This window comes from Colius striatus, chromosome 14, assembly GCF_028858725.1.
Source record: "Colius striatus isolate bColStr4 chromosome 14, bColStr4.1.hap1, whole genome shotgun sequence".
NCBI lineage: Eukaryota > Metazoa > Chordata > Aves > Coliiformes > Coliidae > Colius > Colius striatus.
Genome location: NC_084772.1, coordinates 2,229,048 through 2,247,342, shown reverse-complemented (window position 1 = coordinate 2,247,342; position 18,295 = coordinate 2,229,048). Strand labels below are relative to the sequence as shown.

The window sequence follows — 18,295 nt, the reverse complement described above, 5'->3', positions numbered from 1 at the left end:
GGGGGGATGAACCTCCCCCTCCCTGCTCACCTGGGGCACCCTTGATCCTTCTCCCAGCACCAGGCTGCCGGTGGCTCTGGCCTTTGTGGGCACAGGGCTGCACCCTGGCTGGTGGCAGAGCCTGTGCCCTGTGCAGGGAAGAGGAAACTGTCCCACTGCCTTCACTTGCCCCAAGAACCAAACCACAGCCCAAAGCACCTGTGCTGGTGTAGCCAAAACCTCACCAGCAGCCACGGGAGCCACGGGGCTGGTTTGACTGCACCAGTTCTGCCGAGGGCCCTACAAACACAGGGGCAGCTCCTCAGTGCTGCTGTCCAGGGCATGTGGTGGGACTGGGTGAGGAGGAGGACCCACAGCTCTCAGACACCACACACACCTGCCCAGGGGGGAGGCTCCTGCGTGGGGCAGCCTTTTGCAGCATCCCCACCCTGCACAGCAAAAGGAGACGGGGCAGCAGGCAGGAGCTGCAGCAAAGGCGACTCAGATGGGAGTTGGGGGAACACAGTGTTCCCCCTGAGAGTGGCACAGCCAGGCAGGGGACCCCCAGAGAGTGGTGGCAGTGGCAATCCCATGCTTGGAGATCTTCCTAACGCAGGTCCCAAGCTGAGGAGCTGGCCCTGTGCTGAGCAGGGGATGTACCAAGCCCTCCAGCTTCAATCTTCCCACACTTCACGCAGCAGGATGCCCTCAGAGGCCCCTGTGTGCCACCCAAAGGTCAGCTCCATGCTGGCATTGCCCAGCCCTGTCCTACAGACTAGGACCTGGCAGGACTTGGCACATTCTACTCTCCAAGTCACCCCAGTGCTGTGAAACCCACCTCCCCAGCCCAGCCCACTGCAGCCCCCTGCCCACACTCCTCAGCCCCATGGAGCTGGAGGGAGCTGCATATGCACCAAGAGGGAAACAATGCTTTGGTGGAGCACATCCTGCCCCACAGCCAACAAAGGCTTCTCCAGATCCCCTGCAGCCAGCACAGCTCGTCCCTGGGCAGCAGGGATCCAAGCCCTGTGTCTCTCAGCTGTCCCCAAGCTGCTGAGCCCAGTGGGGAGGTTGGAGGGGCATGAGCAGCACCAGGGCACCTGTGGCACATGGACAGCACCAGTTTCTCGTGCACACACGTCTGCAGGTGGCCAGAATGAGCCATGAGCACAGCTCAGCTCAGGAGGAAAAGGGGGGAGAAGGAACACCCCAGGCAGCAGCACAGGTCAGGCCTCCTGCCAGGTTCTAGAAGCAGGGAGATTATGGGGGAATGAGCAGGGAGGGCCTGGATGCAGAGCAGAGCTGCCCTCTGAGGCACCAGCTGCACACACACAACTCTTCTCCAGAGCTCAGAGTGTATTGGGGCATCCCCCTCTCCTTTCCATGGGCACCACAGAGGGTGAGCAAGTGGTGCTGGCTGCAACCTGGGTGCTGTACGGGCACCTGGGCGGGCTCAGGGTCCTGCACTTGCCTCGCTCTCCTTCCCTCCCAGCCACGAGGGGGGTTCACACCGAGCAGCACGACACACACACAGCCCTCAGGAGGGCTCAGGAGTCCAGCTTGATGAAGACCTTGGGCCTTGAGAAGATTTTGATGGCCTCATCTATCTGGGAGAGCTTCCTCTCGAGCTCCACTCGCCTCTTCTGCATGCTGAGGGTGTCTGTACGCATGGGCAGCATCACCAGGTCCTTTACCAGCTGCTCCTGGCCTGAAAAAGCAACCCCAAAGGAGTTGTGTGAGTGGAAGAGCAAAGAAATCCATCATCTCCCTACTGCCATGACCAGCTCCTCAGCCACAAAACCGGTGGCAGTACTGGAAAAGGGACTTTGAATACCCACCCCTCCATTCACAGAGCAGCTGAGTGAGCTCCTGAGGGACCTGCCCTGGCTTGGCAGGACCAAGGTGTGGACTGGAGACCTCTGAAGGTCACTTCCAACTGAGATCTTATGTTTTAAGAACAAGATTAGCCCTAAACATCAGGTGCAGTGGCCAAGCCTGCTCCAGAGCCAGTGCTGCAGGCTGGCAGGACACTGCTCTTTCCACACACACAGCCCATGGCTCAGCTACGTGCCTCCTTCCAGGCACCTCTCCAGCCCCAGGATTGTGCCCCGAGACTCTCCCCTCCCTAATCCTGCCCAGGATGGATTGCTTTTGGGAGCTGGAACCCCTGTTTCTTTTCTCCTTACTCTGTTTCAGGTTGCTGAGGGTCTCCAGGCGCTGTCCCTCTGGCATCATGCTGTGGCCAGGGGGAGTGTCGGGGTCCGGGAGGTTCCGCAGCCGCTCCTCTGTCTCCCTGCGCCACAGCTCCTTCCTCTCCAGCAGGCTGGGGGGGCAAAGGGAGCCACATCACCACAGCTGGCCCCAGGGCTGGCCCAGGGCTGCAGCAGAGGATGAGGGCTTGAGCCCTTCAGGCTTCACCAGCCTCTGGCTGCCTGGGGGGCAGAGGCCCACCCTGCTGGCACGGGGGGGATGGCAAACACTCCCCGTGCACTTAAACACAAGGGCTCACAGGATCCCAGAGTGGTGGGGATGGAAGGGCCCTGCAGAGCTCACCCAGCTCAAGTTCCTGCTCAAGCAGGTTCCCCTGGCTCAGGGGGCACAGGAATGTGTCCAGGTGGGTTTGGAAACCTCCCGAGAAGGAGCCTCCACACCCCCACTGGGACTGGGCAAGGAAGAGGAGCCACAGCTCTCAAGGTCTGCATCAATGGCACCAACTGTTGAGGTTTTTCCTCTCCCTGAGCCTCAGCCCTGCCTGTGGTCAAGGGAGGTTCTCTTCACCCTCTGCTCTGCCCTGCTGAGGCCTCATCTCTGGCCAGTTCTGGGCTCCCCAGCTCCAGAGAGACAGGGAACTGCTGGAGAGAGGCCAGGGCAGGGACAGCAAGATGCTGAGGGGCTGGAACATGTGTGTGAGGAGGAAAGGCTGCAGCCCTGGGGCTGTTGAGCCTGGGGAAGAGAAGCCTGAGCTCAGGGGCACCTCATGAATATTTACAAGTATCTCACTGGTGGGTGTCAGGAGGTTGGGGCAGCACTTTGTTTCTGTTGTATCCAGTGCCAGGACAAGGGGTGATGGGATGAAGCTGCAACACAAACAGTTCCATTGAAACATAAGGACAAACTGTTTCAGTGTGAGGTGAGGGAGCTCTGGCCCAGGCTGCCCAGGGAGGGTGTGGAGGCTCCTTCTCAGGAGGTTTCCAACCCCAGCTGGACACGTTCCTGTGCCCCCTGAGCCAGGGGAAGCTGCTGGAGCAGGGGCTGGGGCTGCAGCAGCTCTGCAGGGCCCTGCCAGCCCCCAGCACCCTGGGGTTCTGTGACAGAAAGTGCCATGGAGCAGAGTGGGACACACATACTACTGGGGGACGTGGCCCTTCTGCTTGCTGTTGTACTCCTCCTGCTCACGGTGCTTCTGCTGCAGCAGCTCAGCCAGGGCCTGCAGGGACTGGGAGCAGCGCAGCGGGGCGCGCTTGGCGTGCCGGGCGTTGTGCTTTATGAAGTCGATGCTCTTGCCCTCCACCTGCATCTGGAAGAGAGGAAGGGAGGGAGGCAGCAGGGGATGGCTCAGCACACACATGGTTTAACTCTCCTTACTAAGAAGCAAACCCATTTCCCCAGCCTCTGTCTCTCATGCAGAAGCCACAGCTCCTTTGGTTAAGGTGGGAGCAGTCTCCAGGTCCCCAAGACCTCCTGCAAAACCCTAGGAGGGGCAGATTGGAGATCACTGGTGGGATTTGCAAAGGGACCTTCACAATCTCTTTAACCATGAGCAGGGATGAAGCCAGAGGGGAGTATGAGCAATCTTTGAACACCCATCTCACCAGTGACTAAGACCCTGTTCCTTCCCTTGAGCCAGGAACAGCATTTGCAGCTCTCCCTCTTCACATAGCACACCTGACACAATGCTTTAGAAGAACACATGAGGCTAAAAGCAGGAGCAAGGGAGAAGTGGAAGCATAGATGAGTACCAGAAGCCCCTGGGAAGGATGCAGTCAGTGTGCAGCTCACCTTGGTGTTGGCAGCCAGTGCCTCTGCAGCCCCGGCGTCTCCTCCTGCTCTGGTTCCCTCAGGCCTTGGGGACAGCGGTCTGCACGGCCTGATCCCAGGGCCACAGCGAGAATACGCCCTCAGGAACTTCACAGCCTCTGCATTTGGGGGTGGGGAGGTCTCCTGGGAAAGGCAAGAACACAAACACTACTGGAGGGAAGCTGGAGCAAGGAGAAATCCACACAGCGAAGGCCGGGTGGTCAACCACAAGCTGAGCCACAGGTTTCCAGCAGGCAGATGACTGAGTGCTCTTTCTGCCACGACTTGGCAGAAGTTCTTGGGTGAAAGCAATTTGTCCACAGCCAGCAAAGCCCAGACAGACTCCCTACAGCAACAAACCCAGGCCTGCCAGCTGAGCTTTGTACAGAAACACAACAGTTAAAGCCGTGGGAGTCAGCGGCAGGGCCTCCTGCCGCCTCGCTCTGAGGCACCCGCACAGCACCACGCACACACCACCCCCTTTCCCCAAAACAAAGGGAGGAATGAGCTCAGCCTCCCTCTAACCCTGAGGATGTGTCAGACCACAGCGTGGGCTCGTGCTGCTGAAGCCCAGGTGGGTTTGCTGCACGTGTGTGGAAGGGCCCTGGGCGGCACAGAGGTGGGTGGCACGCAGGGAATGAGGGACTGGCACTGGGAACCACAGGCTTGGGAACCACCCTGTCAGTTCAAGGGCTCTGAGGGTACCAACCTGCAGTTTGGCCTTCACCTTTGACTCCACATTTTCATACTTGTGGGATTTCCACAGAGCTTTCACTGGCTTGGGCTGGCTGTGCTCCTGGGCTCGCTCCTTCTCTCTGCACCTCTTCTGAATCTCCTTTATTCGCCTCATGTTCTCCTTCTCATGGTCCTTGGATTCTTTCCCTGCACAGCAAGAGGAGACACAGCCTTCATCCCTCAGACACTGCCAAGGGATGTGGGCTCTTGGAGCACTGGCACCAAGAGTCCCACAGCTCCATCTCCAAACCCCATAGGAACCACAGGCTCTGGCCCCTGCTGCAGAGCGGACAATCTGCGCTCTCCTGCCTGCCCGAGCACCCCACAGTGCCCAGAGGAGCACTCACTGCTGCTCCTCACAGGCTCCCTTCCTCTCCCACACTGGGGCTCACTCATCTCATTTTGGGCTATGCCACACAAGCTATGTCAGCACCCTCTCAGGAGCAAGGTCAGTTCCCAGATCAGCATCCCATGGTGTTTCTGAGCACAGAGGGGGCAGTTGGTGCTGCAGAGCCTTCCACCTGCACTGCTCCTGGCTGCAGGGTCAGCCACCATCCCACACTCACAGGGACACAATCAAGACTAAGGATTGCATTTCTTGTTATCACATCAAAACTGATCCCTCCCTGGGCTCTCCAAGAGAGGGAAGATCTCAGCTGACACCACCAGACTTCCCCTCCTGCTTTGGCACAGCAGTTGTGGCAGCCACAGCTGGCACCAAGCAGGACTATAAAGTAAACCCAGTGAGCCCCAGTGCTCCTTCCTGGACTGCTGAGTGCTCCCTGGGTGACCACTGTGGAGGAGGGAAGGCCTTTCACATCCTCAGTATCCACATATACAAACAGCCTTCCCAAATCCTGCCTGGCTTCACTAACAAGGAAATCCCCAGCTAAACATCCTGTCTGCATGAAGGCTTCACTTGATCCAGCTCTGATTATAAAGGTACCAGTTCTATTCAGAGGCAGCAAACCAGGAGGGCTTGACTCATTTCCAGCACCTCTCAGCAGCCCCTCATCCATGACTAGCTCCTCATAAGTGGCTTTCTTTCTTCACACTCCCTAGTGCACATCTGGGCCACAGCAGTCAGGGAGGAGCAGCAGCACAAGTGACAGCCTGGGGACAGCAATGCCAGGCCAAAGGCAGCACAGAGGAGACCAGCCCTGCTCAGGCTCAAGCTCTGCCCCTGCAGCAGAGCTGAGGAATCCACCCAGGCCACTGACACCTCCCCCCCCAGCCCCAAACCAACTCAGCTGGACTTACTCTTGCCTGGCAGCTCCCCATCAAGGGAGATCCCTTCGAGCTGCAGCAAGAGACTGAGTGTCCCCCTCTGTCCCTTCTCCAGGAAGCTCCTCCCGCTGGGGCGAATGCGAGGGGCTGCCAGGGCCAGGCGGGCACTGCCCAGTGCAGGGAAGGGGCTGCCAACTGGGGCCAGATTCTGAGTGTTCCCTTCCAGCCTCCCTCGAGCTGCAGAGAAAGAAAGAGAAGGAGATGCAGAGGAAATTGTCTTACCCTGCAGTGCTCTCCACACACAGCCTACGATGCTGAAGAAGCCCCTTTCAACTTCTACCTGATGCTTTGCCATCTTTTAAGCTTTAGGATCAACATCCATGAGGCTCTTCACTTCCCAGCTCCAGAGAGACAGGGAACTGCTGCAGAGAGGCCAGGGCAGGGCCAGCAAGGTGCTGAGGGGCTGGAACATGTGTGTGAGGAGGAAAGGCTGCAGCCCTGGGGCTGTTGAGCCTGGGGAAGAGAAGCCTGAGCTCAGGGGCACCTCAGCAGTGCTGAGAAATGCCTCAAGGGTGGGTGTCAGGAGGATGGGGATGGGCTTTGCTCTGTGGTGCCCAGGCATAGGACAAGGGGGAACAGGCACAGGCTGGAACACAAACAGTTCCCCTGGCCCAGGAGGAGCAAGTCCTTTGGTGCTGAGGTGAGGGAGCCCTGGCCCAGGCTGCCCAGGGAGGGTGTGGAGGCTCCTTCTCAGGAGGTTCCCAACCCCCCCTGGACACGTTCCTGTGCCCCCTGAGGCAGGGGAAGCTGCTGGAGCAGGGGCTGGATGAGCTCTGCAGGGCCCTTCCAGCCCCCAGCATTCTGTGACCCTGTGAGGCAGCAGAAGCAGCTGCCCCAGTGTGAGCAGAGCCTGTTGAGGACACCAACGAGCCAGGCCCTGGAGCGGGTGAGCTGCGTTGTGCCGCAGCACAGACCCTCACATCTGCAACACCAGTCACAGACTCACCTGAGAAGGGGCGTTTGTAATAGTCTGGAAAGAGTGTAGGGTCTGGGGGGATGGGCCCCGAAATCCTGGATGGCCCTTCACACATCCTGCTGTCACTGTGCCTGCAGCCACCACCGAGAGCAGGAATGCACAGGGCTCAGCGAGCCGCGGGAAGCTGCATGTAACAGAGAGATACAGAGACAGGTGAGCTCCTGACCTTCACCACAGAGCTCACACCCTGCTACAGAGATGACCCACGGGCAGGAGAGCAGCCAGCTTGGGACTGGGACACTTCACACAGCAGCTGAGCTGCTCCAGCTGCCCGAGTGCCAGTGAAACACAAGGCAGCTGCACATCATCTCATGCTTTTTAGCCTTAGATTATGAATCCTTTTGCACCTTGAGTTCTTCCTAAACAGCTCCTGTGGTTCAAACCCAAACTGCCCAAAGCAGGCTGAAGCCCCTGCCCTACACAGACAAACCTCTCTGCTGTCTCCTCCACAAGAGACACCCCAGCACCACCCCAATCCTTCCCAGGCTGGGGCTGAACCCCAAAAGGACCCGAGGCAAAACGCTTCAGTAGAGAACAGAGGCAGGTGCTTCGTCTGGGGGAAGACAAAAGCAGCTCCTCTGTCTCTCAGCTGCCTGGAGAGTTCCCCATTTGGAAAAACACCTTTTTCATTTCTAAACAGCTTTTCAAGGCAGACTGAGAGACACCAGCACAGACCCACAAACCTCTGCCCCACGACAGGAGGAGCACGGATCCAGCACAGGAGCACACACACACCATCTCTTCCCCTGCAATGCTCACCATGGACAGCGTTTTATTGCCTGTGAGAAACCTGAGGGACTTGCTGCTGGCTCTGCAAATGAGGATGCAGGAGGCTGCAGCAACAGGGACAGGTTGCTGGGGAGCTCCTGGCGGGTACCCCTGGAGCTTCAGCACCTCGCTGGAGTCACGCCGTGGTTGTGACAGGCACCAGGGCAGCTCAGCTGGAGTCACTTCTCCACGAGCTGGGGCCACAACCCCCGTGCCCTGGCGCCCCAGGCAGTGATTTAAAGGTTTCTGAGGCAGCCCTACGGGGAGAAGCCCCTCTCAGGATGCTCAGCACTGCCGGGATGCAGCATCTGCAGTTTGATCTGCAAACCAATGAGCGATGAGCGCGAGGTTGAGCGAGCCTGAGTCATGGCAACTAATGCACTGCAGCCTTCCCTGGCTAAAGCACCCCTGTTGACATGAGACCCATTAGCAAAAGGCTGTTATTCATCTCCCAGACACAACTGGAGAGAGGCAACATGAGCAATGCTGACTGTCACACACCAGCGTGCCTGTGCAGTCCCTACCAGCTCCTCTGGAAAAGCAGTTTCTGAAGAGCAGCTGCAGACTCAGCCTGAGGTAAAGGGACACTCTTGGTGTTGTTTAATCCCCCTGACAATGGATCCAACTAAGGCAGAGCAGGCTCCTTTGTTCTAGAAAGAGCACCCCAGCCAGTGCTCACCATGAGGAGCCTCCAGGATTACCACTGGCCTTGAAATCTGCAGCTTTCCCTTGATCTGAACTCGCCTTCAGCCCCAGCGAGGCGCAGGCAAAAGGACAGGCTGAAACCACGGCCTGTAACAGAGCAGACACAGTGTGGGGGGTTGAAGGAGCTGATGGGAGGCAGGGGCTGGAAGGCTCATTTCATACCTTCACACAAGTCACTTTTCACATCCCAACAGCACCCTGCCCTGCTGCAGGGAACTTGCAAATGACACCCACTCCCTGATTTGCAAGTCACATCACCTCTGGGTTGGGATCCTGCAAGATCAGACCACCTTATCACAGCAGGAAGCATCTAGCTTCTTCAGGTTAGAATAGAATCATGGTGTTTGGCAAAGCCATTGAAGCTGCTGCAGTCCCAGCCCTGGCCTCACTCTGCCCAGCCCAGCACTGACCCACAGCCCTCAGCACCTCAGCTCCATGGCTTTGGGATCCCTCCAGGGCTGGGCACTGCCCCAGGTCCCTGGGCAGCCTGGCACAGGGGCTCACACCCCTCTCAGGGAAACAGTTGTGCCTCAGCTCCAGCCTCAACCTCCCCTGGGGCAACCTCAAGCCATTTCTTTGCCTTATCATTCATTATTGAGGAGCAGAGCCCGATCCCCAGCTCCCTGCAGCCTCCTGTCACAGAGGGCTCCTGGCTGCCCTCAGCCTCCTCTTCTCCAGGCTCAACACCCCCATTCCCTCAGCCCCTCCCCAGCCCCTTGTGCTCCAGCCCCTTCCCCAGCTCTGTGCCCGGCTCTGGCCACGCTGCAGCCCCTCAGTGTCCCTGTGGCAGTGAGTGAGGGGCCCAGCACTGACACAGCCCTGGAGCTGCAGCCCCTCAGTGTCCCTGTGGCAGTGAGTGAGGGGCCCAGCACTGACACAGCCCTGGAGCTGCAGCCCCTCAGTGTCCCTGTGGCAGTGAGTGAGGGGCCCAGCACTGACACAGCCCTGGAGCTGCAGCCTCCCCAGGGCCCAGCACAGGGGCACAGGCACTGTCCTGCTCCTGCTGCCCCCCCAGTGCTGATCCCAGCCAGGCTGCCCTTGGCCTCTTGCCCCCCTGGGCACGCTGCTGGCTCCTGTTCAGCCACCAGCACCAACCCCCCCAGGCCCTTTCCCTGCAGCAGTTTCCAGCCCCTCTGCCCCAGCCTGGAGCTGCCTGGGCTTGGTGAGGCCCAAGGGCAGGACCCAGCCCTGGGCTTTGTTCAGCCTCATCCCATTGCCCTCAGCCCAGAGCATCCCTGCAAGTTTAAAGCCCATCATCTGACTCTTTGTGCCTTTTGCCCCAGGTAAACAGAGCCCTCTCACAGCCCATCCGAACCACAGCTGCCTTTCACAGCTTGTCTGTGGCACTGTAGTTAAGGAAACTACAACACACGGGCACAGACGAGGCTTTGGCAGTTGTTTGTCACAGCCCTGAACCTGCTGTGCCTGACTCTCATGCATTCCCTCTTCTCCACAGATCCCATCTGCACTGTGCCCAGCCGGGAAGCTGCTGCCACACACAGAGCTGAGGGGAGCTCCTGCCTTCATGAGCCAACCTCTGCAAACAGCATGGGAAAATCACCCCTCTCCCAGCTGTGATCAGCTGTGATAAGCAGAGCAAATCACCTGCAACAAATCAAAGGGCTAAGCTCTGTGCAGCTGGCCTGGGATGTTTGCTGCTTTCCATTTCAGCTACTCCCGAGGAAAGCAGCACCAGGAAGCCTTTCGTGCCCCAAGGCTGCAGCAGGCGGGTCTGGGGCTGCACCTCCCACAGAAGCGGGGCTCAGGACATGGGATCAACGTGCTGTGAAGCTATTTCACTGCTCACTGTCTAGTGAACAACACTAAATACCCCCGAAAAACCCTGCTTGGTTCTTCTCAGAGCCCAGGCACCTGGGAAAGGGAAGCCAGAAGTCACTGAACCCCAGCATGGTGGGGTGGGAAGGGCCCTGCAGAGCTGCTGCAGCCCCAGCCCCTGCTCCAGCAGCTTCCCCTGGCTCAGGGGGCACAGGAACGTGTCCAGCTGGGGTTGGAAACCTCCTGAGAAGGAGCCTCCACACCCTCCCTGGGCAGCCTGGGCCAGGGCTCCCTCACCTCAGCACCAAAGGACTTGCTCCTTGTGTTTAAGTGGAACTTTCTGTGTTCCAGGTCCTGTCCATCACCCCTTGTGCTGTCCCTGGGCACCACAGAGCAAAGCCCATCCCCATCCTCCTGACAGCCACCCTTGAGGCATTTCTCAGCATTGCTGAGGTGCCCCTGAGCTCAGGCTTCTCTTCCCCAGGCTCAACAGCCCCAGGGCTGCAGCCTTTCCTCCTCACACACATGTTCCAGCCCATCAGCACCTTGCTGTCCCTGCACTGGCCTCTCTGCAGCAGTTCCCTGTGTCTCTGGAGCTGGGGAGCCCAGAACTGGCCACAGGACTCCAGCTGAGGCCTCAGCAGGGCAGAGCAGAGGGGCAGCACAACCTCCCTGGCCCTGCTGCCCACACTGTCTGCCCCCAGGCTGCCACTGTCCCCTTGCCCATAGGGCCCGCTGCTGCTCATGGTCAGAGCGCAGAGCTGCGGCCGGGCAGTGCCGCCCATCGCTGCCGCTCCCGCTGGCTCGGGAGGGCCGTGGCCGCCCCCAGCCCCGCGGACGCCCCGGGCGGGCTCCCCCCGCTCCCCGCCAGCACTCACCGCGGAGCAGCCCCGCCGAGCAGGCCGCGGCCCGGGCCTGGCGCGGGGCCGCGCTCCCGGAGCGCTCGGCCCGGCCCCGCGGCGCTGCCCGGCAACCGCCGCTTCCGCCGGGAGGGGCGGGAACGGGGCGCCGGCAGCGGCTGGGGGCAGCGGGCCCGGGGTCCCGGCGGGCAGCGGCTGGGGGCGGGCAGCGGGCCCGGGGGTCCGGGCGGGCAGCGGCTGGGGGCAGCGGGCCCGGGGGTCCCGGCGGGCAGCGGCTGGGGGCGGGCAGCGGGCCCGGGGGTCCCGGCGCGCCGCCCCGAGCTCCATCCGCCCGCCCCCCCGGGCCAGGGGCTGCCCGGCGTGTCCCGGGGGCTGGGGGCAGAGCCTGGAACGGCCCCCGGCAGCCACACCGGGGGTGCTGAAGGACGCCTTGGATTGCCACACGGCTGTCTCCAGGCTATGAAATGGCGCCCTGTTGACAGAGGAGCTGCCCGGGAGCCTGCTCCTCACACCACGGTGTGATGAAGGCACAGAGACCACCTCACACACAGTCAGTGTCTCCTGGATTCCTCCAGAGTCAGTGCCAGCCTTTGCCAGGCTGCTGGCCTGAGGGACGGGTCTTCAGACACCCCACAGCAGAGCCCAGAGGCCTCTGGTTCCCATCAGAGCAGAGCTGTCACCAGTGCCAGACTGGGATGGAGACTCCTGACCTCCTGGTGACCCTTCCAAGGGCTGCAACACCCCCAGACCCACCGTGGCCAGCCCCATCAGCCTGGCTCTCTGTGTGCCCCAGCTGACAGGGAGCATCCCCTGGGCCGAACCAGTTCATGCACCTCACTTCTTCCACCTCCCTCCGTAACAAGGGGCTGGGGAGGGGCTGAGGGAATGGGGGTGTTGAGCCTGGAGAAGAGGAGGCTGAGGGGAGACAGGAGCCCTCTCCGACACTCCCTGACAGGGGGCTGCAGGGAGCTGGGGGTCAGGCTCCGCTCCCCAGTAACAACAGACATGAGGAAAGGGGCTGGAGTTGCCCCAGGAGAGGTTGAGGCTGGAGCTGAGGCAGAACTGTTTCCCTGAGAGGGGTGTGAGCCCCTGTGCCAGGCTGCCCAGGGAGCTGGGGCAGTGCCCAGCCCTGGAGGGATCCCAAAGCCCTGGAGCTGAGGTGCTGAGTGCTGTGGGTCAGTGCTGGGCTGGGCAGGGTGAGGCCAGGGCTGGGATTCCAGCAGCTCACAGGGCTTTTCCAGCCCAACTGAAGGTGTGATTCTCAGGCAGGAGCCCATGTGTGAGGGACCTGCAGGCAGTGCCAGCCCCACGGCAGTTAACGGTCTGCTGGAACCTCCTGCCCAACTGGCACCTTCAAACCCAGCCCCAGAGCAGAGCCTGGGGGAGGCTGGAAGGGGAGGATGGGCCCAAAGTGACACCATTCATCCCATTCCCCCCACAGTTGGCTCCTGTGGCTTCCAGGGGTCTGTGCCAGCCCTTGCCACGCTGCCTCTGGGCACGGGGCCGCTCCCAGCCAGGGTTTGCAGCCGACGCGTGTGAGGACCAGCAATGAGGTGCTCAGGGAGGGTTTGGTGCCTGCAGCCTCTCGGGGCTGTGGCTGGTGGGTGCAAAGGCTGAGCTGGTGTTTGGATGGCTGGTGACTGGGCAAACTGTCCCCAGTTCACTGCCAGCAGAAGGGGAGACAATGCCAAGGCTTTGGCCAAGGGCTGGGTGCTGGTGGTTGGGCTCCAGGGGGGTGCAGGGCAGAGTGTGCTGGGTGGGAGTGGTGGGCAGAGCTCAGCCCCTTCAGAGCAGCTGCCCAGAGCCAGGGCAGGGGAGGGCAACCACCCCCCTGCAGCCAGTGTGTGTGTCCCAGTGGCAGGGGCTTGCTGTGGGCTGGCTGGCTGAGCCCCCTGCCTCAGGGGGAGCCCCTGTGCCAAAACACACCATGGACACAAGCTGGAGCACGAAAAGTTGCCCTGGCACGGGAGGAGCAAGTCCTTTGGTGCTGAGGTGAGGGAGCCCTGGCCCAGGCTGCCCAGGGAGGGTGTGGAGGCTCCTTCTCAGGAGGTTCCCAACCCCAGCTGGACACGTTGCTGTGCCCCCTGAGCCAGGGGCAGCTGCTGGAGCAGGGGCTGGGGCTGGATGAGCTCTGCAGGGCCCTGCCAGCCCCCAGCATTCTGGGCTTGTGTGTGATTCTGTGCAGCTGGGCACTCACAGGGCTGTTGCTCTGCCCTCAGGCTCCGTCCACGGCCAGGGGCAGCTGCCAGGCCGGAGCCCAGCAGCCCTGGGGAGGGTCTGCACGGAGCCCACCCCCCTGGGCACATCCTCAGTCAGCTGGCAGCAGCCCTGGAGAACCCACGTGTCCGAGCTCTGGAGGTGAGGGTGATGCTGTGGGGGGCCTGGCAACAAAAGCCACGTCACTCCCAAGCTGTCTCAGAGTAAATGACCCCAAAGGGTTACCTGAAAGGAGAGCTGAGCAATTTCCAGCCAGCTCGTTGCAGAGCACTCTTCTGCCTGGTGCCACTCTCAAGCTGCTGCTCAGGGCCTGGCAGGGCCACCATGGGTGATGGAGGGGGCAAGGTGGCAACCTGAGCCCCAGGAGGGCCAGAGGGACCCATGGGGCCACCCAAGCCCATACTCCCCCCAGGCTGCTCCCGCTCACCAGCCAGCTGGGCTTCCCACCCACACCCTGGGGCCACCTTGGGTGTGAAACCCTAAATCCAGGTGGCTCTTAGTGGCCAGCAAGGAGTCCAAGCCCCAGTGGGAGGGTAACCAAGGCCTGAGGGAAGGGGGTGCAGGGCCTGGGAGGAGGGGAAGCGTGGCTCTGAGCTGTGCCCTGTGTCCCCTGCAGTGGGCCAAGGACGGGCGACACATCCTCGTGCACACCCAGCTGTATGAGGAGGACATGAGGAGGAACAAAGAGCCCTTCCCAGAGCTGGCAGAGCTCAGCTGTGTCATGGCACTCCAGGCCTGGCTTCTAGCCCATGGCTTCACACTTGAGAGGGCAAGGTAAGTCACCTCCTCTCCTTCCCAAGCCAGCAGGATGAGGAGAGGAGCGGGGCTGCCCTGGGCAGGCTGTGCTGCACCAGGCTGGAACGGGGCTGGGAGGAAAAGATGAGTGTGGGATGGAAGGTAGGAGTATCAAGGATTTGTGGCTGGACCTTGTTTGCATTTTAGCCTAGAAAAGAGACAACTGAGGGGAGGCCTCATCAACACTGATCAGTCCCTAAAGGGTGGGTGTCAGGAGGATGGGGATGGGCTTTGCTCTGTGGTGCCCAGAGACAGCACAAGGGGTGATGGGCACAGGCTGCAACACAAACAGTTCCACTTAAAAACAAGGAGCAAGTCCTTTGGTGCTGAGGTGAGGGAGCCCTGGCCCAGGCTGCCCAGGGAGGGTGTGGAGGCTCCTTCTCAGGAGGTTTCCAACCCCATCTGGACACGTTCCTGTGCCCCCTGAGCCAGGGGAAGCTGCTGGAGCAGGGGCTGGGGCTGCAGCAGCTCTGCAGGGCCCTGCCAGCCCCCACCATGCTGGGGTTCTGTGGTTCACTGTGTTCAGAGGAAAGAACTCAGCTTTTAGCCATTCTGGGAGCTGCTTAGAAAGAGCAGATAAACTAGAGAAGTGGGGAAAGAGAGAAGCCCAAAGAGTTGAGGGGCTCAGAGGGGAAAGGGAAACAGCCCCTATGGCAGTGCCGTAGCCCTGAGCTACCGTCAGTGACCACCAGCCATGTCCAAGCCCAGCCCCAGGCCCCATGGCACAGCATGGGCACAGCCCCAGGGCGAGGGCTGTGCTTGGACATGGCCCCTGTGCCAGGGCACAGGGCTGCCCCCAGGTACCTCCCTGGCCCCTGTGCCCCCAGCTGACCCTGACTTCTGCCCCACAGGGTCAAAGCCCGAGTGCTGCAGCTGCAGAACCCCTACTTCAAGAGAGCACGTCCTGGCAGCCTCAGAGGCAACGCTGGGCCCCCTGCCAGGGGCAGGAAGAGGAAGAAAAGGAGCAGGAAGAGACCTGTGAAGAGTTTGCAGCTCCCCAGAGAGGCCTCGGCCCGGGAGCCACCGGGTGAGCAGAGCTGGTGCCCACAGCCACACACCCCAGGCTGGGCTGGCAGGGCCTGTGCCTCTGCTGACATGGCTCATCAGCACTGAGCCTGGCCAGGGCTGGATCCACAGCACAACAGGGCCATTCCCAGCCCTCCTGCTTGTCCCACAGCTGGCAGCATCCCCGTGGGTGAGGTGGTGAGGGCTGAGGTTGCAGCTGGGCACAGCGATGCCCAGACCAGCTCACCCTCCCTCTCCCCTCCTGCTGCTCTTTTGGCTCTGGGATGGAGCCATAGATCCCTGGCTTTTATCCCACCAGGCAGCCTCAGCTTGAGGGCACAGTTCCCCTCTTCCCAGGGCTGCTGCAGCCCTGGAGCACAGCACAGCCCTGGCAGGAGAAGGGAGGGGAAAGGGGGGTCACAACTCTTCCTGTATGTCTCCAGCAAAGCCCCCGTGCCGACGAGCCTTGTACCAGTACATCAACTGTGACATGCCAGAGCTGATGCACCCAGGAACTGAAGACCCAGAGCTGCCACAGCCAAACCTGTGGCTCCCTGCAGCCCCCAGGAGGGTGACCTGGAGGATGGACGGTGAGCTCCAGCATGGGCTACTCAGCTCCTGCCCACCCCAGAGACCAGCCTGGTCCTGCCTGTGACCCCCCAGCACCCACAGCTCATCCCCCCAGAAACACATTTGCCCTTCCCTCTGCAGCTTTTGTCACCTTCTCCTGTTTCTTCCACCCTTGCCCCTAGCTTTTAGAGAAGAGGCTTGGATGTCTCTGGGTCACCCTTTGCAGCGGCTCTGCCCTTAGTTCTTCCCCTGAAGCTCTGAGATGGCCCAGCCAAACAGAGCAGGCCCTTTCCCCACAGCTCAGCACTCTGTCACCGACTCCATGCTCTGCAGAGCTCAGTTCTTTTCCAAATCATGGTGGGCCAAAGGCACAACCAGCCCAAGCTGATGCTGGTGACAGCCCTGCTCCCAGGCTGGGCACCCAGAGGAGCCATCCCACCCACGCTGCTGGGACCTGGCCTTCTGCTGGTGGCTGGGAGGTGGCTGGGCTGTCAGTGATGCTCTCACTCACTCCTGCAGGCACCTGGGCCAGCAGATCTCTCATCTTCTCAGCCCCAGAAGAGAGTAACAAGTCCATGATGGGGCTCGATATCGATCGCCTCCTGCACCAGGCGGCTCAGCAGGTGCCAACACTCTTTCCTCAGTACAAGTAGCCCAGCAGCTGTCTGCCTGCTGTGTGGCCACTGCAGCCTGCCCTGCAGGGTGCTGCTCAGCACCTGGCTCCTGCAGCACCTGCAGCTTTACTGTCAGTTTTTCCTGATTTGCATGAAAAAATAACTAAAGTACCTTTCATTAAAGAGTGTATGTGTGTGAGTGCTGTCACTTGGGCTGCCACAGAACCACGGTCACACCATCAGTTGGGTTGGAAAAGCCCTGTGAGCTGCTGCAGTCCCAGCCCTCCCCTCACCCTGCCCAGCCCAGCACTGACCCACAGCCCTCAGCACCTCAGCTCCAGGGCTCTGGGATCCCTCCAGGGCTGGGCACTGCCCCAGCTCCCTGGGCAGCCTGGCACAGGGGCTCACACCCCTCTCAGGGAAACAGTTCTGCCTCAGCTCCAACCTCATCCTCCCCTGGGGCAACCTGAGGCTGTTTCCTCTTACCTTGTCACCCTAACCAGCCAGTGCATAAGAGAAATGAGGTTGCACAGAGAAATCCAGGCTTCCTAACAGGGATTCTCCTCCTTGGGCTACTATCCCACCCTGCCAGAGCAGGGCCACTGCAGGCTGGAGCCAGCCAACAAGAAACCTGTTTCACCTCTCCACATGCTTCTGCAGTCATGTCTTTTGCTCACCCAGGAGTCTTGGAGCTCTTCTTCCTTCACTGAGATCATCTGGAGATGTTTCCTTCTCCTGCAGAAGGAGCTGTGCTTTAGGATTTTCTGCCCAGTGCAAACAGACTGTAAAGGCACAGAGGAAGGTTCTGAGCTCACAGCTTCAGAACACACCCCAGACTGGCATGAAATAAGCCAGAGCTGCTCAGTCTGAATGAAAGCAGCAAGTGCCAGGTGAGCTCAGGAGACATCTCAGGTGCTTTATACAGACATTAGATGCTCAGAGCTGGGGCAGGAACAGCAGCCCTCTGCCTGCAAAGGGGGGTCTGCAGAGATGCAGCTTTCCCTGCTCCACATGGCAACAGGGGATGCATTTTAACCACCTGCTTTCCTGACCCAGCTCACAGCTGAGATGTGACTGTGCTGAGCACAGGAGCAGCCACACTCTCACCCTTTAAATCAGCACTTCAGCAGAATTGCTTCTGTCAGAGCCTTAATGTGGTGAAAGTAAATACCCAAAGGTAAATACCTGAGCAAAGAAAGAGGTTCCATCCACACTGAGGGGAGTTTGCTGCTTAGTTGGTGTCTTCCAGCAGCTTCTACAAGGAGTCAGGCAGAAAAATAAAGACCCTGTTAATCACAAGAGTTGACATGGTGAGTCCCAGCTGGGCCAGAGGATCCCCAACACCAGCTGCAGCCTGAGGGAAGCAGGAAAGAGGTGGGAAACAGATCTTCTGGTGGGACTTACTTCCCATTAGTGACCAATGGATGATGCTTTCTCCCACTTTTTCCACACCCAAGCACCGACAGGCACCGAGCCCCAGCTGCAGGTCTCCTGTTGCCCTTGACTTGGTTTCAGCTCTAACAGGAGCACACAGCTGCATGAAGAATGCCCTCAACAAACACAACCTTTTATTTCTGTAGAAAACAAGACCCTTTTCAGGAAGGCCCAGCTTAGGAAACAGCAGTTTGCATGTTAAGATCCATAAATACACAGGGTTACAACTTAGTGGGAAATACATTAAAAAGGCTTTCAAGTACACGAAACAAACGTAGTAACACTGGGCTGTGCCTTCTGCACACCTGCCTCAGAGAGAAATGCTCTCAAAGGGAAGGGACCTGCAAACAGACCTCTCTGCAGGAGGGTGTGAGGACAGGCAGGGCCAGAGGGTTCACATCCAGTGCTTGAGATCCAGAGCAGACTTCCCCGTGGCAGCTCGGTCGGGATGTGTGCAGCGTGACGAGTCACCCAGCCAACGCATTCAGAGAGCTGCAAGAGGTAGGAAATCCCTCCTTGCTTCCAACCTGTGTGTCCCCAAGGTTCATGCTCTACAG

General features: G+C 60.1%; 2 protein-coding genes across 5 annotated transcripts in view; both read right to left on the bottom strand.

The window, feature by feature from the left end:
- Window positions 1-1,211: 1,211 nt before the first annotated feature.
- Window positions 1,212-17,998, bottom strand: ENKD1 (enkurin domain containing 1). 3 transcript variants are annotated; one of them, XM_062007782.1, is made up of 10 exons: window positions 17,709-17,998; window positions 17,490-17,590; window positions 16,982-17,039; window positions 6,965-7,118; window positions 5,992-6,195; window positions 4,706-4,878; window positions 3,979-4,140; window positions 3,327-3,496; window positions 2,166-2,302; window positions 1,212-1,687 (listed from the first exon to the last, which is right to left on the bottom strand). In XM_062007782.1, the coding sequence occupies exons 4-10, from the start codon at window positions 7,047-7,049 to the stop codon at window positions 1,527-1,529; spliced, it is 1,092 nt and encodes a 363-aa protein (XP_061863766.1). In that variant the 5' UTR covers window positions 7,050-7,118; window positions 16,982-17,039; window positions 17,490-17,590; window positions 17,709-17,998; the 3' UTR covers window positions 1,212-1,526. The 3 variants fall into 3 exon arrangements, with proteins under 3 accessions (XP_061863766.1, XP_061863767.1, XP_061863768.1); XM_062007783.1 differs by lacking the exons at window positions 16,982-17,039; window positions 17,490-17,590; window positions 17,709-17,998 and adding an exon at window positions 11,122-11,192; XM_062007784.1 differs by lacking the exons at window positions 16,982-17,039; window positions 17,490-17,590; window positions 17,709-17,998 and adding an exon at window positions 8,442-8,539.
- Window positions 17,999-18,091: 93 nt separating this feature from the next.
- GFOD2 (Gfo/Idh/MocA-like oxidoreductase domain containing 2) overlaps window positions 18,092-18,295 on the bottom strand; it is a 22,360-nt gene continuing 22,156 nt past the window's right edge. For both annotated transcript variants that reach the window (XM_062007778.1, XM_062007777.1), the window contains exon 3: window positions 18,092-18,295. This exon is cut by the window's right edge and continues 1,679 nt beyond it. The gene's annotated coding sequence lies outside the window, so the exon portion shown is untranslated.

Bases quoted from the DNA above. Each gene is read 5' to 3' on its own strand.
- ENKD1 (XM_062007782.1), bottom strand. From the start codon at position 7,049: ATGTGTGAAGGGCCATCCAGGATTTCGGGGCCCATCCCCCCAGACCCT. The intron at 6,196-6,964 runs GTGAGTCTGTGA...CTTTCTCTGCAG, and splicing joins TTACAAACGCCCCTTCTCAG to CTCGAGGGAGGCTGGAAGGG. The intron at 4,141-4,705 runs GTTGGTACCCTC...TGCCTTTCCCAG, and splicing joins AGGTGAAGGCCAAACTGCAG to GAGACCTCCCCACCCCCAAA.